Here is an 18,716-nt window from a genome sequence, read left to right on the forward strand (position 1 = left end):
GAAATGACCTGAGGGCCCAAAACACTGCGGAGCTCCAGAATGTTGATATGAAGCTGTTTTTCCACTGGAGCCAAAGGACTCTTGTGGAGATCTCCGGTATGCACTCCCCACCCTTCCAGGGAGGCATCCGTCGTCACCATTACCTGGTGAGCTGGGGTCTGAAAGTCTGCGCCCGCTGTCAGATGAGTGCGGGTGCCCCACCACCGGATCGCTCGTCGGAAGGTCTCGTTGAGCGGTATCCTGTCCACGAAGCTGCCCGCCGCCTGCGTCGAGGAACTCTTGCAGTGGATGCATTCGAAGTCTACACAGGCGTACCAGATAGATGCAGGACGTCATCCTGAGAAGGGATTTGATGGATCTTACCCTGGCTATGCCCGCGGCTAGCAGGCGTCGCACCTTGCCCAGGATGGCTTTCATCGGACGGTAAGGCCAGCCGTGCCACTGTCGAGCTTGGCTCCCAGAAACAGGGCGACCTGCGAAGGGACCAGGTGGGATTTGGGGGAAGATGGAGAACCCCAGGTCCGTGAGTAGCTGGACGGTCTTCGCTGTGTGTTCTACAGCGAGCTCCCTTGTCCTTGCTCGGATGAGCCAGTCGTCCAGGTAGGGATAGACATGGATCCCTTTCAGGCGTAGCCACGCCGCCACCGGTGCTAGGCACTTGGTGAACACCCTGGGTGCTGACTTTAATCTGAACGGGAGGGCCTTGAACTGGTAGTGCCGTCCTTGGACCACCAACCTGAGGAACTTGCCCATTCTAAAAGGACACCGAATGTGGAAGTAGGCATCCTCAAGTTCAACGGCGACAGGAAATCGTCCTCCAGCTGTCCCAGCACGTGCTGGAGGGTGACCACCCGGAACCTCTGAGCCTTGATGTACTTGTTCAGTCGCCGCAGGTCCAGGATGGGACGCCAACCTCCTGTCTTCTTTACAAGAAAGTATCTTGAGTAGACCCCGGAGCCCCAAAGTCTCTTTGGGACAAGCTCGATGGCACCTTTGAGAATCGCCCTTACCTCAAGCAGCAGCTGGGGTACGTGGTTTTCCTTCCTGGCCATGGGCAGCACGTGAGGGCACTTCTTTAGAAACTCGAGGGTGTGCCCCTGGGCCAGGGTTTCCAGCACCCAACGGTCAGTGGAGATGGACTCCCACACACTGACGAACCTCACCTTCCGGCCTCCCACCGGGGTGCTTCGGTGGGGGCCCGACGCCATGGTCGGTTCAGTCCTGTTGCGAGGCCGCCTTGACCTCCCTGGCGACGATGGCGGGAACCTCCAGACTTGCCCCGTCCTCTATAGGCCTCCTGCAACAAAGACCGGGCCACTTGACAGTAGTTAGAGGAGCCGCTGCCGGAACCTTTGGAGGCCCCTTGCATGCGGTGTTCCGAAAGGACGGCCGTCGTTGCTGGAGAACTCCCAGGGCCCGGACTGTCTCCATGTTTATTTTGACGGCCTGCAGGGACTCATCGACCCTCTTCCCAAATAGGTTGTTCCCGTTGAAGGGTATGTCCAACACTTTGGCTTGTATGTCCTGGCAGAAATCCGTCGCCTTAAGCCATCCGCGCCGTCTGAGGCAAACACCATTGCCCAACTGGCGGAAACTGGTGTCAGCGATGTCCGTCGTCACCGTTATGGCGTGGTCCGACGCCACCTTGCCTTCTTGCAAGCTTTCCAGGCTTCTGCCCTCTTGTCGTCCAGCAGGAAGTCCAACAAGGGAGCGATCTTATACCAAAGTTCGCTGTCTTAACGGGCAACGATAGCCAGGGTGTTGGCCGCCTTAATTGTTGTCACCGCCGACGTGATGACTCGTCGACCCATCGCGTCAAGCTTCTTTCCCTCACCGTCCGAGACGACTGAATCCGGGGTTGGCTGTGCTCTAAGGCATAGAGGGGCCGCGTCAGGGACCCGGTACTTTTCGTATCGGTCCCTTTTTGCCAGCATCGTGGACGGGTTCTTGAGGGAGAGCCCCTCGTCCCAGATGTCATCCAGTAGAGGTACCGTGGGGACCGTCTTCCTCTTGGTCTCTCGACGTTGATAGAGGAACCCCTCCTTTTCTTCAGGGCAGAGCTGGAAAAGCTTGGATGCCCTGTAGATCGCATGGAAGGATCCAATCTCATCGGGCTGTGAGACGATGGGAGGTCCACCCCGCCACCCTCGTCTGTGCCAGTCGTGTCCGTGTCATCCCCGCAGACGGGGAGGATGGTTGAGCAGGCCTCGAGGGCTGGAAGGGTGCAGGAGGATGTGTTCTCCTCTTGGGTGGTGGACTTCCCGACGGGCCTGCCCCTGGCTCCTCCGTCAGGGGTTAAGGCAATCTAGTCCTTATTTCAGAGCATAAGGATTGAATTGCCATCAAAATGGCCGCCGAGTTGCCCTGCGGCACTGGCTGCGACGGTTGGTCTGGGGTCCCGTCGGCGCCGCCGTCGCTTCTGTCGTCCCCCTCATCAGGATGCCTCGACGGGCTGGTCCTCCAAGCCCGTGTCGTGGCTCTCAGGGACTTCGACAAGTTCCTCCTCGGAGGTTGTGTCTGAATCCATGACGGCCTCTGCCCCCCCCCCCCCTCTTTCTCCGCCGGGGGCTTCGTGGGGGTTCTTTCGATGGGCTTGAAAGATGCCTCCCTCCAAGGTGGCAGGGAGACTCTGGGTCCTGAGGCCACTACCACAGGTGTAACCTCCGCAGGCTGTGCCAGGGTTGCCACGACCTCCTCGAGTGAGGCCTTGGCTGGATGAATCAAGGCCTTAGTCACCGGCTGCGTGCTTGTGGCCTTCACCTTGGGGGAGGGCTCCCCGCCTCGCTCCGCATAAGCTGAAATTTTTGGGATCGACCGGGGCCTCTCCAGAAGCTTGGCCGGGTTCTCAGATTTCCTCTTACCCGAGCCAGAGCGTTGGCTCGTGGTCGATGGCGCCGGGGAGGATGCGCCCTGCCTGGCAGCCGAGGAGCCCGACTGTTCGGCGCTCCCGGTGCCTGCGGACTCGTGGTGCTTCGCTTCTGTTGGGCCCCCGTCGCCGGGGCACTTTCACTGGACTTAGAAGACCGCTCAGCTTTCTTTTTTCTTCTCACCTGACGGGCTCTTTACCTCCAGCCAGTTGGCAAGACGAAGATGGCGGTCCCTCATGGTCCGCTCCGACAAGTTACCGCAAAACGCACAGTCCTCCTCCACTTGAGTTTTGTCCTCGTGAAGACAGTAGAGGCATAAGGAATGCGTGTCTTCCTTGAACACGTTCTGCAGCTGGCATCCAGGGCAGGCCCTGAACAGCTTCCCGGGCGTCGAGCTCCCTTTCTCCTGGGCCATGTCCGGGGGTAGGACTCAGAAACTTCTTGAATCTTCCAAAAGCGTTGTTCGACGAAATCTTCAGCCTTGAGGGGGCGTAGAAAGTTCCAAAACGGGTCCCCATTGATCGGATGTAAAGCTCAATTTAACCGAAAATTGAGAAATTTTGAAAAAGCGTGAAAACGCAGCAAAAGCTCGAGAGCTATAGCACGAGGACTCCCAATACTTGAACGTGTGGTAAAAATCTGAGGATAGCTGCCAGAGGCGGGGCTTAGGGAGAGGGCAGTATGACCCAGAGATCAGTGATTGGTTACTACTAGGACAGATCAGAAACAAAACTGATACTAATTTTTTTTCTGTACCGAGGATTCCCAGCCTGACAACGGGGAATATTCATGAGCATGTGAATCCATGCCAGACCCCATGCTGGAGAATTGCAGCTTTCTTTCAAAAATCGAAAGGGGACATCGGCATGGGCGTGACTAAAACTACCCCTCGGGTGGGGGATTTTGGGTACACTGCACGTCACGGATAGTGTTACAATCATGCCCATGTCGACGTCCCCCTTCGAAAAAAAGATACAATACTCTGCGATTGCCACTAGATGTCGGACTACATGCACAGCATGTGAAACTAAGCAGATACAATCAGAAATGCTATTACGGTGAGTAATGCAGGTCTTCTAATCGGCTTAGAATTGCATGCTGTGCATAGATTAGCGAGCAATACCCAAAGATGGTGGTCTGATGGGTGAAGGAACAGTAGCAAAGATGTCTTAGCAGCGCTTGTCCCACCTGAGAATCAGATCTAGTGTGTGCATCTAGGCAGTAGTGTTGTATAGAGGCGTTTACAGAACTCCAGGTTGCTGCTTTGCAAATGGACTCCAGAGGAACATTTGCAATGATAGCCATTGTGCCCAGAGGAGTGCTCTAGGCATGAAGGGTAGATCTCTTGGCAAGATAGGAAACTGCATCAGTGTTTCTATCAACTGAGATGGCCGATTTTAGAGAGGGTCCCCTTCTCCGACAGATGGCACTGAAACAAAGAATCTGTTTTCCTTAGTGGCTTTGTTTTTTCCAGATAGATAACCGCTCTCCTCACATAGTGTGTAGCGGCTTCTTGACGCCACGTTAGTGGGGTTCTAGAAAATGGTGGGTAGTTCTATGGATTGGTTTACATCGAATTTTGAGATAAATTTAGGCGCAAAGCCACCTCATCTTTGTGAATTGTGACAAATGGGTCACGAACTGAAAGGGCCTGCAGTTCACCAACTCTTATGCAGCTGAGAAAGGAACGCAGCCTTGTAGGTGTGCGCTTTAAGGCTAGCCTTGAGCATTGGTTCAAAGGGAGGCCCCATTTATCTGGTAAGAACATTTAGGCGCCACCCGGGAGCTGGGTTGGGAATAGGGGGGGAAATGAAGCCTCTTTATCCCTTACATAAATGCATTAATTACCAGAATTTTACACCACAAAACCTTGCTTTGGGACATGGCGTATGCCAAAAGCACAGCCAAGTGGGCCTTTAGACAATTGAAAACAAGACCTGAATCTAACAGATGGATTAGGTACAGGACAATATGTTTAGGTGTGCATTGAATAGGATTGATGCCCTTGCCATTACACCAGATGACAAAGCTCTTCCATTTGCTGGAGTAGCAATTCCTGGTGTTGGGTTTCTGTGCTTCTGAGTATGTCCATACATCTTTGAGGGAGTTGAGGTGCTCGAACTTTGACCTCAGGAGCCAGTCTGCCAAGTTGAGAATTCAAGGACATGTTTGGGCATGGCAGCTTCCTGGGAGGGGTGACTGACATTGCCATGAGATGGGAGCACCAAGGCTACCGGGGGTCACCAGAATCTGTCCCCAGAATCACCCTGACTGGCTCTTGGTGCATCTTGTGCACTATTCTGTTGTGCAGGGGAATCGGGTGGGGGTGCAAACAAATTTCCTTGACCATGTTATCCAGAGACTGTTCCCCGTGGAGTAGTTCTGAGGGTACCTGGAGGCGTAATCTGGGCATTCAGCATTCTCCAGAGTGGCGAAGAAGTTTGTGATTGATGCTATCGCTGGGGACACCGGGCACCGTCTGATGAATGAGGCGAGCTCCCCCACCCCATCAGATAAGTCTGGTGAGTGGCCTCTACTGCAGGGGTGGTGAAGGTTTTCCCCTGCAGAAGATTTTCCCGGGATCACCACTGCAGAGACTGAACGAGGGCTGCCAAGACAACCACTATATCTTCCCACTGGCCCGACACCATTGGCTCAAGAGCCACTTTTGCATGTGGGGCGCAGAGAAGCATGTGGTAGGTACACAGAACGCCATTATCCCCAACAGTCGCATGGCTTTGCATAGTCACCTTGTGATTGGCTACATAGTGAGGAATCTGGAATAGCATGTTTTGAACCCTCTTGTTGGACAGAAGGACAAGGCTGTCTTTGGTCCAAGTTAGATCCCCCCAGAAACTGACTATTAAACTGGACGTAAAGGTGCACGAATTAGGTATCACTGCGTGTCCCTGTAACAGGACTATTCAGTTTTAGTGTGAAAAGGGATAAATTGCATCTCCCCAGCACGCCACACAAGGTGGGTTGTGCTGTTTTACCAAATTAAATGTAAAAGGGATCAAAGATCCCCTCTACCCTTGGGAACTGTAGTTCTGTCAAGTTTAGGACAAGAAAGTTATAAAACCAGCAACAGGCACTTATTGCCAATCAGTTGTCAAAGAGGATAACTTTAAAAGGACACTATGGAGAGTCTCAAAAAATGATACTGATTAAAAAAAAAGTGTAAAAGACTGACAGGTTCCCACACAGGTATAAAGAAAAATAATGACTATGAAAGTCTTAACATAGGGTACATGTCCATGAAAGGAATTACACTTGACTAAGTGTCGGACGTGATGAGTTTGCAAAAGACAAAAGTAAGTGGATGTGCTAAGGGTGTTGGGAAAGGTTTTTCTCTTTAGCAACTTTCCCTCCAATTCTAGGGACCCCCCCGAACTTCTTGCCCCATTGCCTGACTAAGTGAAGCCTTCAGCTTCACGCCACTGACCTTTTGCTCATGGTTATGAGGAAACTGACTAGTCAGGCTGTCAGTACTGGGAAACTGTTTCCCTTAGTCCTTTGACTTTGGTAACTTTATCATTGCACAATGCATCTTCCAGAGCAGCACAAGGGGGTCTCTTTTTGTAGGACCCTAGACTACACTCAAAGTAGGGCTGGGTGTTCTGGACGAAAGCCTTATTGCCATATTTCTGGGCTGAATGGCGATAAATATCTAAATATTGTTTGAGGGTTAAATACTCAGTTGAAAGCGGCCAACTACATGTGAGATGTCAAACACCTTATTTATAAGACATTAATAAAAAATAAAGTGCAAATACAGGGTTCCTCTTCCTTTGAGGATACAGAGGTGTACATATACAGTAATCTTATTCCTGATGCCGATATCTGCTTAGATTCACATGCTTTGCATAGGCCGACATCTAGTGGTAGCTGCAGAGTATTGCACATGGCATTTTCAACATTCGAAAAGGGACTAGGCAAGTTTGTAATTCTCCCACCCGCCTCTATGCCAACAACCCCCAATTCTATTACAAGACGCCCACGGTTGTATGGTAACCCTCGCATTTACGCACATTTATCTCGCTGTTAGTTTTTCTATACTCTGGCCCGGTGGACAGATGTATGGAAGGCCAACCTACTATTGTGACAGGGACAGCTCTGGGAACTGTAGCCAAACCAGTTAAAGGTAACAAGGCGAGTGCTAGGCTAAATCTCAAAAGGTAGTGGGCTTATAAGGGGTCACATTGAGCACACAATGAAGCAGTCAAGGAACACTTCGAAAAACATGTATGAAAAACAAGTCTTTACTTCTGCCCAAATAACAGTGAAAAATTACCAACAGGTAATATCACAACACTAAAAATATGATACATACACAATCACTAGAGTAGGGCAAAATGCAGATCAAACCCTTGGAAAGGAAGGGACTGATTAGTAGAAGCACTACTGGTCCACAGACGTTAAATTCTAACTTCAGAAGTCCATCCCCAAAATGTATGGGGCCTTGGGCCTAGATGTTCAGCGAGGTTCTGTACAATGGTCTGGGGTCCAGTGAACAGTTCAGTAATCTGACAAACATGTTCCAACTTTAGTAGTGCTTGTGTGACCAAGCAATGGCAAAGCCAACACTTAACAGAACAACTCACCTCCCCCCCCCCCCTCGTACTCCACGGACCTGCCAAGTCCAGTGAAACAAATTGAAGAGGGTCCAAGGTCGCTTTTTCCACCATCAACCAGCCCTTGATCCCCCAAGGGTTGCAGGTTTGAGCAGTTCTGTCGGCGTCTAAGGCTGGGGCAAGGTCTCCCAGCAGAGCTCGATGCAGGGCCCCGTGGGACAGGACTGGACGCAGGTAACAGTTTTGGACAACGGCAGCTGAAGCACGGCAACGCAAAGGGATTCACTTGCTGCAGTCAGACTTTCCCTCCTATCTCAAGTGCCCTTGATGCTAGGACCACGAAATTTCAGAGGCGCAAGTCTTGTTGCACAAGCTGTAGCTTTTCCAGGCCTCACAGGCCGGGAAGAAAACTGCAATACAAGATGGTCAAACAAGCAAAAAACCTTGTGGCATGGCCATGTCAGACCACTGGCTGCAGTAAATGGCCAAATGCCATAAACGCAGTAAGGCTAACAAAATGTACCAAAAATAGCAATCGGGAAATGCTGCCAGCAGCTTGTCCATTTAGTACACCTAGACTAACCAAAAATCCTCCAAGTATTAGTCTAGGGCAAAACAAAGTGTAGCGCACTGAATTGTAAGATGCATTATACAAAAAGGTAAAAATGGCCACAAGTGGCGATAAATTACTAAGTGTAGCAACAAAGTAACTATACTAAGGGAAATGTTTTCCAGTACCGACAGCCTGCAGGACATGTCAGTTACCCCAGAACTGATGAGCAAAAGCCGGTGTAGTAAAGCAAAAGATTTCACAGAAAAAAAGCAGTTCAGATACAAAAATAAAAGCAAAACGTTTGGGGGTCCAGAAATGGAAGGGAAGGTGCAGTAACGAGGAATCTTTAACACTCGAAATGTAGGCATTTGTTAACAAGCTATACCTCACATCCAGGCAAAATGTTTAAGGTAACACTTTTCATGTAGGTCATTGATCTACTGGTCACCGCTGTGTCGCTCACCATTTGTACAGTCACAATGTGATTTGTTGAACGCCCTTGGTGGCTGAAGTCCATGTGTAAAGAGTTTAAGATTAAAAGATGCAAGTGTACATTTTTGCTGGGCTAGGGCTTCGGTGGGCTGGCTAAGCTCCAGTAAGCAGCCCAGAAGTCAAACACGTGGGTGGGTGCTGTTAGAGTGCATGTGACACATTCTAGGCACCTCACCCACTATCCAGGTGTACCAAATGTGTTGCCGTCGGCCTCCAATGTTACGCCCTTCTCCCTCTATCCTGGTGTCCATATCTAGGTGTTACTGCATCTGTTGTACCCCCACTTTCCACCCTCTATCCGGGTGTCCCAAATCAGGGCGTTACTTTACTTGCTGTTGTGCCCCCATTGTAGGCCATTCTGACCCAATCCAGTTGTGCCATTTCTAGGTGTTCCTGCATTTTCAGGTGTGCCCACATCTTATGCCATTCTCCCTCCATCCAGGTGACCCACCTCTAGGTGTTACTGCACCTCATATCAGGCACCTTTCTCCAAGTGTCCCAGGATGGGTACAGCTGCATCTACTGTTGTGCCCCCATTTTAAGGGGGCGGGGGAGGGGGGGGATCTCTTCATCTACCCAGGTAGGTTCCTCTACTCAAACTAGTTAGTTGCACTTCTCAATCTTGCGTCTCATTTAGCTGCATATACAAGCCACTGCTGCCTCAATTCTGGGTTTCTTTGGGCACTGAAGACTCACATCTAGTTTCCCCCCTCCTGCTCTCCCCCCGCCATCTACAGTAGTATCTCAACCACAGCCACCCAGTGCCACCCTCCAACCCCGCCCACCTTCTGCCACACCCTTTAACGGCCATGGCAAAGAGCACAAAGTCAGCCCAGACACAGACAACCTAGATCTGTAGGAGTAGCAGCTGGGGGGTCAGAGTTGCTGAGGGCGTATTAGTTTAGCATGCACATGTTGCGGTAGTGGGGGTCTTACATGCAGAAATGTGCAAGGAACATGATTACCAATGCATGAGGCACGAGATGGGATATGCAAAGTTCAGGAATGCAGAGCATGCTTTAAATTGCATATTATTTCAGGGTGATATTTCAATTGACTGCATTGCACCAATAATAATACATTAACACAATAATCCATTCCCAGTTACATGTCCCTACATTTAGTGCAAATTAGTCTATGTGGAAATGGCCTGAAAACTATGGAAAATGTATGGTGCTTTGTAAAATTGATTCTAACGTGCAGACTGAGCTTGGTGAAGTTGAACAAATCTGAAATTCCACTCTGAGGCAAACCATTGTGAGTCAGGAAGGGAAGGAAAAATAAATGTAACATTTATTTTTCAGTAATGCAGTTGAAGGGAGGAAAAACCAAATGAGATCATGTGGTTTCAATGTATGATCTGTAAGGGGAAGGATCTCCGCTCACTGGCAGTAAGAGGTCATAAAAAGGGCTTGAGTGGGCGTAGGACAGGCAGACACCTTAGAGAGCTGGGAGAAATATCTTCAGACTGAGAGCAGTGACAACTAGCTGGCAGACGGGCAGACTCTGAGGGCAGTTTGATGTGGAGTGAGTGCTCATCTATGCGACCCCAGGGCTCCATGCCAAGCCGAGAAAGAAATATCGCCACCAGATTTAGGTTAATATGCAGTAACGGATGTGTTTGTGTGTAGTGTGCCTGCGAAATATTTACAAGTTGTGATAGTAACAGGTTGGTTTTTTTAAAAGTAATACATGATTTATATTTTATGTGGGTTCCCATTTATGAAGTGAGTCTTCGTTAGATGACGGGCTTCCAACTGCTAAAGATTGTGAGAAACCTTTCAAGATCTACTCGCCAAGCTGTTGCTGGCCAGCCAGTAACAAATGTTTAAGTGAAACGTATCAAAAAGCATTGTGTGCGAGTACTCCAATGAAATGCATTTTATCCATGTCCCAAGTATAATCCATTGTAAAGTAGTTCTGCATGATGCGAATGTCTGGACAGTTTTGAATTTTATCCTATAAAAAAAAAAAAAAAAAAAAAAAAATCAAAAGATTAACTAATTGACTTTGTACTTTTACTGTGTCCGAGTTTTTGTTAACAGACTAAGCTCTATGACTGAGGGGGTAAGCCTATCTTACCGCAGGCAGTAACTCATTACCACATGTGGTAAAACCTAAACTATAGTTTCAGTGAACTGAGTTTCCAGAAGTGCTAGGCGTGTGCAAATACAATTGTTTATGATCTGATCCATATGTTTCGAAGCTCAGGTGCAATGGCATATTGCACTATTGTACATGTTTGGGAGAATTCTCAAAAATGTGCAAATTCCCTCCACCTTAGAGACCCCCCAGCAACTTTGCTGCATTTTGAGGACTTGATTGAACCTTGAAAATGACCCTTTCTCCACTCTCTCATGCATCTTAATTTTACCTCCGTTTATTTTTCGTTTATGGAGTCAAAAACTCCATAGGCATCTTTTACAATTGTATCACACACCACCTTCAGTGCAGCGGTACAGGGAAGTCTTGCAGATTTCCCAAAGTTTAAATACCTCCTCTGGGATAAACTGTTTCCCAGAGCAGTAGAGTGAAATTGACTACTTATCAATGTACTTGCTAGACCCAGCACACCCCATCTTACAATAGAGTGCGGAGGGGTTACTTAGTATCCAGTGTCTAAATGCTCATGTAACAGCTTTTATGTTCCCCTTTCCTCAATTGACTGGCTGGTGCAGTGGTTTCGTTTTTAACTACCAAGATTTGCATTTACCGCGACCGTTCGCGGACCCAGTAACGTTAACTGCGGGGGCCATCTTTTTCAAAATGGAGTCTAGCCTTCGTTACTAAAATGGTCCCCGGTCTTTGTTTTTTGCCATGTCTTTGTGGAAAGTCCTTCTGGTTTGGCGCAGAGAAAAACACTCTAGGTTTGGTCTTTGTTCATTTGCCTTTGGCAGGCTTTAGGAGTGAAACCCGCCTCTAGCTCCAGTGTCTGGGGTAGGCAGCAAGTGAAGGAAGTGCCCGAAACTCTCTGCAGTCTCCTAGGAGACCCAAATGCACTCTGTGGTGATTGGCTGACTGTCGGGCAAGGACAGCCACCCTGCTGAGTGACAGCTAGGCTGGAATGGGAGAGAACTGAAAAGGAGAGTCTTTTGGCTTGAAGGCAGCAACCACCAAAGGAACCAAAGGAACCAAAGGAACTCCTGGACCGTTGTTTGCCTGGTGAAGCCCTGCTGCAGTGACTACTTGCCAAGTTGGCATTGAAAGAAAAGCCCCTGCAAGGACAAGTTCCTTTCAGTTGGTGGGACCAATCAACTCCTAAGTAAGCCACTGGGATACCCATCTCTGAGCTGGTTGAATTTCCTCAGATTTGCTGCAGGAAACCTTAGAGCCAGAGGGGGACACCAGATTGTGCGCCTTGCTTGCAAGCTGCCCTAAAGCTTTTGGCAGATCCTCAGGACTCGACTCCACCCCCCTCCCTCCATCCCTCCGAGTGCGGGACCTCAGATGGGAGGAAAGGCCACCTTGACCGCCAGGAACCGCTCTTATTGCCATTTGCTGTACCACAAGGAGCTGACACACGAAGCAGGCACTGAAAGTAAAGTTTGCCAGTTGGTCTAACCACACACACACACACACATACGGTTCCATGTAATGGCCCCGCAAAAATACCGCCATGCAAAAAAAAAAAAAAAAAAAAAAAAAAAAAAAAGCCGAAAAATGGCCGGTTTTGTGGAGACATTACATGCAACATGCGGGGGGACACCCCTGCTGCCCCTGTCCCCATATATATGGTCACCGAAATAATGTCACCACAACTTTTTTCCCGGCAAAATTATTTACGGCGACCATATACATGGGGATAATATTACCTGATACCACACATACTGAGTCACTGCCACCACCATCCGTCTCCCTGACCAGAAGAGCTCTGGCCCACCATGAAATGCCCACTGCCTACCCACCCTGCCAACTACTGCAGCTGCCCCCTCCCCTACAACCCACACCCGACACTCCCTCTCCACACAGAAACGACAGCCTGCTACATCCTCAATGCTGACCCACCAACTCTGGCATGCCCCGAAAAAAACTGAACCCCCCCCCTCCCCCCCTACACTGTTCAACCCCTGCCCAACCAATCCCATCACCCTCTCCAGGCGCAAGGCATTTGCAACCCCCCTTCCAAAGCATCCAACTAGTAGACCAGAGAAGCCCTCTGGGGCTCAAAAAAACCACTGGCCCACCGCCAGTTCAAACCTTGCACTTACCTTCGGTAACTCCCTGCACTTCTTGCTGTGCTCCTCCCTTTCCTGCACTCCAACTACAAACCCTGAGACCACCACACATCAGCATCTCACTAGAGGGAAGACGACCCTCGGCCCAACCCTGCCCCTCCTGTACACACACTTCACCTGCCCCACGTTCTCCCTGCATCCAACCCAGAGGCATATCAGGAGCACTGACAGCTTACGTGGAACCCCTCCCCTGTCCAGGCCGAACCCCTCCCCTGTCCAGGCCAAACCCCTCCGACAACTTCAGTGCCACCTCCCTCAGTACGTATTGGCCAGCTACCTCCTGCTGCATAACGCCGACCTCCTCCAGAAGGCCTACCCCATAGTCGCCGTGTCCACCGGGACCATGTGAATGAACACCAGACCCTCCTCATCTGAATATCCTTGCTCTGGAGAACGCTCAAGGCCTCCAATCCTCCTCACCCCACCCCACCCCCATTGTTTTTGCATCCCAAGTAGATATAGGAAGGGGGGGTCGTTTCGGCTTCGGGACTGCATCCTCTTCTCTGGCGTTTTCTCCACAGGTTTGGCAGAGGCCTCCTGCCTCGGGGGTAGGGCAACTCTGGGCACAGCCGGGGTCCCCCTGGACCAGGTCTGCCACAGCACCTTCGAGAGGGCAGTCTGCCACAGCACGATCGACAAAAGCATAACTGACTGGACCACGTGGGCCTTCAGGGGCAGGTCGACACCATTCCCTGCGCCTTGGTCTTCTCCGGCTTTTCCCGCAGCTTCCCTGGGTTAGCAGATCCTCTTTGAGGAGGAGCTGGAGCAATGATGGCGAACATGAACATGCCCTGCCCGTCGCAGGACCCACTTGCGCAGCAACCAATGGAAACAGACTCATGGTGCTTGGGCTCGTCTGGCCCCCACAGATGGCGCGCCCTCAAAGAACTTAGACGCTCGGTCCTCTGTGAGGCATGCCCCTGCCCGCCACAGTGTAGAGGCCTTGGTGTTGAGCCACGCCACCAACCTACTGTGACAATCCTTGACAGTGCACCTACAGAACCAAAGGCAGATTTGACAATCCACTTCCGTGGTCTGGATGGAGCCAGTAGAGGCACGGGGGAACGTTGGTCCCCCACAAACACGTTACTCAATACGCCGCTGGATCAGAGCTTGGAGAGAGCCTCCCTCCTCCTCAGACATGGTCTGGCATGCAGTGTAGGCCCAATGGCCTTCTGGAACCTTCCATGAAACTCTACAATTCTTGCCCTTGAGGGGCGATGAAAGATGCCGACAAACTGATTCTTGCTTGCCGGTCAAAATAACAAAGAGCACACTGGCTCTATTTGACAAAGATAGAAACTATCGAAAAAGTGCAACTCAGAGCAGAACCCAATGTCTCCCAACAATTGAACGTGTTTTAAGAATCTGATGATTACTGCCAGAGGAGGGGCTTAGGGAGAGGGCAGTCATTGGCTGTGGCAGTATGACCCAGAGCTCAGTGATTGGTTTATAGGAGAAAGACATTTTGAAAGTGAAACCTTTTACTGAGGATTCCTGGCCGGATGACTGGGAATATTCATGAGCATGTGAATCCATGCCCGACCCCATGCTGGAAAACCTGCCTTCTCTCAACTTCCTTCTCCTGCATCTCCCCCTTCTACCCTCCCTCCCTCCCTCTGAATGGTGTACCACCCCCATGTACTCCACCTCAGAAAACCTTCAAAGGCACAGACCTCCATCTAGCAACTCTTAATGCCCGCTCAACTACCTCCTCCCTGGTAGCTTCAAGCGCTCCAAGCCTAAACCTCACCACACGGGCAGGCGGTGGTTAATGTTCCTCGAGCAGGTTCCTGCTTCCATCTTACTTACCCAGCCCTATTCCTGGTTTGAAAGTTGGTCACCTCTCCAATCTCCACCCTGACCATTGCTACCATCCACCGGCCACCAGGCACCACCATCCTGTTCCTCGCTGAATGGGCCAACGTCTCCTCTGCTTTACTTTAATCCACCTCGAACCCCAGAGGGCGATTTCAACTTGAATCCCCTGGCTCTGCATCCATTCCATTTACACGAAAGTGCAGGGCAGCAGAACAAAGTGGCTAACGTCCGGCTCATCCTGTGACAAACAGACCTGGGCCTGCTCCAAAGGCAACACAGACCTCGTCATCCATGCAAAGAAAAGAGCCCACATACAAGCACAGGTCTACGACGCAGCCAACATGTCTGCAGGAACTAGCCAACCCTTCTGCAGTCTCCTCCCCAGGACCCCTGCAATGCACTGGCCACACCAAAACTCAGGCCATCCTGACCATCTTTTCTACACTCCCTCACAACTCATCCCACATTTCCCCCACCCCCCGCCCCACACACACTCCTCCCGCACTTCTTCTCCCATCGCACCTGACAGTTACCAGAGTTGTCTGCCCCATGAAGGTTTCTTCACCTTGCTCATCCAGGACCATCAAGGATAACATCTGCTCTCTTGCCCCCAGCCCTCGCTGATTTCTGCAATCACTCTTGATCACTGGATCTTAACCATCCCCATTAAGCACCCCTGTGTGCGCGCCCACTCCTGAATAAACCATCTTCTGACTCTACTTGCCCTGCCAGCTACCGCTCCATTTTCATCACCCTCTTCCTGGGGAAGCTCACAAGAAGCTGGCCTTGCCTCAACTCACACTGAACTTGTTGGTGGTCTCCATGACTATCAATATGGATTCCGAGCAGCCAGAGGCACGGTAACTGCTGAACACCTGTGAAAAACTGCTTGCATTTCTGGACTCCTTCTCAATCTCTCCTCTGCATTTGACACAGGCAACCATTCCATGCTCATACAAAGGCTCCACAATACACTTGTTATCTCATAACGGGCACTCTAGTGGCTTACACCTTTCCTCACTAACGCGCCTCCCAAGTCATCCTAGGGCACTTCTACTTCCCGCTCCAGCTGTGGTCTCCACAAGGGCGCTATTCCGCCCCCCCCCCCCCCTCGCCCCGGCTCTTTAACATCTACCTTGCATGCCTCATCTCCTCCAACTTCCAGTGTTATGCAGATGAAAGCTCTTTTTCAAACTCCTTGCTAACCCTCATCCTTGACTGCCTGCCATCCAGTCCAGGTGCGCCTCCAAAAATCCCTGCCTCAATGCCTGTAAAACTGAGACCCTTCCCACTGGGACCCCTGCGCCCTCCTTCCCCCTCACTGGGCTCTCCCCTGCACCTTCAACTGATTCCAGAAACCTTGGACTCAACTTCGACTCCTCCATCCTTCTTCCCCTCACACTCAGGACATTGCCAAGAAGTCCCACTTCCAGCTCTTCCTTCTCAAATGAAATGTTACCTTTAAGAAAAACTAAACTGGAAAACCCTAAGGCATCTTTATCTGAAAGACAAACCAATCCAGGGTGAGTCAGAATAATGACTGACACCACTGTATACTTCTAACTAAATTTGATGAAAAAACATGATCTTGAGACTCAAGAAAACAAATAACCTTGCACCACCTTTTTTCCTTCTTCTATCCCTTTCTGTCAGAAATCATTCTCTCTCCTGATGAACCATTGATATAGTCAATGGGGAAACATGGACAACTTTACAAAAAGAGAATGTAACAGAACATTACAAAAGTCTACATTTTTTTTAACATAGAACATTTGACTATTTCAAGACTTGAGAGTGAGAACCAACTTGAACGCCATTAGGTGTGATGATAACACCAGGATAGACATTGTTTGTTTCTTCAATTAACAACTAAAAGCAATATCTATTTTGAACTAAGCTTTCTCTTTTTTTGAAAAAGAACTTAATCTTAATTTGTTTACTGGAAGCTCATTTGACTCACCAACATATACTCTTAACTTTGAGTTGGCGCATTTGAGTAAATCTTCTCATCTCCATATATTTTTCTTGTTTGTTGCTGTAACTATTATGCCTGAAACTGAATAACTGACCTAGCTTATTACAGTCTACTTACTTATTACAGTCTACTTACTTGAATTGGAGATTATCATTCTTAAAGTGGTTCTGCTCCGCTTAAATAGCATACTGCCATTCAAAATGTGTAGGACTAGGTTTTACTCCCCTTGAACTGTATAAAAAAAAGTTTACTTAAGTATAGTGTTGGTTTTTTCCCCCGGGAGGATAGCTCAGGGGCAACGTGCTCGCCTTGGAAGCAAGATGACAGCACCACAGGTTCGCTTCCCGGGTCTGCGCAGAAACCTCTGGGTATTAAGTGCGTTATAATTACCCATCATATAATTGAGTTTATCATTTAGTACTTGCCTTTCAAAAGAATTCTCTTTATGTATATACAATACACCGTTATCCAGTACAATACAGTGTATCCGTGTTTCTTTGGACCGTATGCATGCTACAGGTTTTGTACCCAACTACAGCCCTCTCCCTCCTAAGATAAGCCTGACTGCTCTGTCCACGCTACCGAATTATGTAGTGCAGGTCTATACACCAGGTTGGAGTTTGCTGTATTGCCCAAGGTATAGTTTTATAAAGCTTTTGGGTGGACCTCAGAATACTGTCTGAAAATAAGGCCCTTACACAGAACTGTAAATCAAAAGGGGAAACAAACAGAAGTGGAAAAGGACCATGTAGGAACTAAATCAACTGATCCAAGCAATAGCGAGAAGCTTTTTGAAGATCCTGCATTTAAAAAAAAAGGACTTGCTGGAAAGCAACACGAGAAGCGAGTCATTCTCCTGGTCTTTAGTGGTAGAGTCTGCATATGTTCAGGATTGCACACAAGACAGACTTTTGGTGTCGACTTCACCATTGACAAGCACCCTAGTTTAGATGAGTTAGGGAAACCCATAAATTAGTGAAGGCATTTTCTCATCACATACATGTTTGTGAAATGGCAACCACCCGTTCGTCTCCTTCTGACCTACCACACTTGAGACAAACAACTGTACTCACTTTCATTCTCAAAAAACCAGTGACTAGGAGCGCTCATCAATAACCGATTATACTGTAGCATGGTGTCAAGACTGCAGGAACAAGAGCAAAAGTAGAACTCATTCATGCCAAAAACACCAGTTATTAGAAAATAGTACATTTGATATAGGCGCAAGAGCTGTCTGCTCTGTCGTTGCACTAAGTCCATCTACAAAACAAATGTGCTCATTTGTAAATCCACATGTATTGTATAACAAATATATTGGTCATCTGTTTGCTTATGATTAATAACCTACTGTTCACGCAATTTACTGAGATTCTTATATTGGAACATTTGCAAGTTAAGGTAAAGTGTTCAAATATTCCATTTAGAATATTTCAGTAAGAATCCCATTGTGCAACCAAAGTCTTGTTCTAAAGACTAGTTTTGAATATTTTTAATACCAAACAAGTAGGTTTTGCATTTATTGTATGAGCAACTGCAACAAAAGCAGATTGTTCAGATTCCTCCATACCTAATTTTGAATTTAACCGTACCACATTCCACATTACAGCAACTACTTTGTGGGATAATTTGCAAATGTCCAGCTTCCTTCCCAGTCGAGGAACCCAATTGGCAGGGATGTCCAAACTTAGAAGCAGCTCTAGCCTACATACAGATTCTGCACCAATTATTAATGAAATGCAAAGTTCGCACACAGCATGACATTACTAGTCAGGAGGTTTAGATTATGGACAAGAGTAACTTAACTCGCAGGTTACCCAATTCAAATTGCAGAATACAGTACATTTCGTGCCTCATGCCCAAACACATTACTTGTCTTGTATACAAAGACCCAAACCAATAAAACTTACCTCCGTTAACACATCGGCCAGCTCTGCATGAACCTTCGTACGTAGGGATGTTCTTGCAACATTAATGAGCGTTTCCCTATCCATTTCTTTAGCCACCTTGATTTGATCCAAAATCTCTAGGGCCTTTTCTTTTGAAGCTTCGAATCCTTCGGTTACTAATCGAGGATGCAAGCCCTGGAAAGAAACAATAGTTTATTGCTGTTTCTGAATGACAAACATGTTTTAAAGACAAACTTTCAGCAAAACACATCTGCAAACTTAAATGAAAGATTCACAAAGATAACAGCCACCG

At 48.8% G+C, this 18,716-nt stretch overlaps 1 protein-coding gene across 1 annotated transcript in view; it reads right to left on the reverse strand.

Moving 5' to 3' along the window:
- The window catches only part of CCT6A (chaperonin containing TCP1 subunit 6A), a 391,452-nt gene that overhangs the window by 312,807 nt on the left and 59,929 nt on the right, over positions 1-18,716 (reverse strand). The window contains exon 4 of the mRNA XM_069614878.1: positions 18,425-18,598. Coding sequence (XP_069470979.1) covers positions 18,425-18,598 — 174 coding nt within the window. The remainder of the gene's footprint in view (positions 1-18,424; positions 18,599-18,716) is intronic.

Source organism: Ambystoma mexicanum, chromosome 9 (genome assembly GCF_040938575.1).
Source record: "Ambystoma mexicanum isolate Mex_15411 chromosome 9, UKY_AmexF1_1, whole genome shotgun sequence".
NCBI lineage: Eukaryota > Metazoa > Chordata > Amphibia > Caudata > Ambystomatidae > Ambystoma > Ambystoma mexicanum.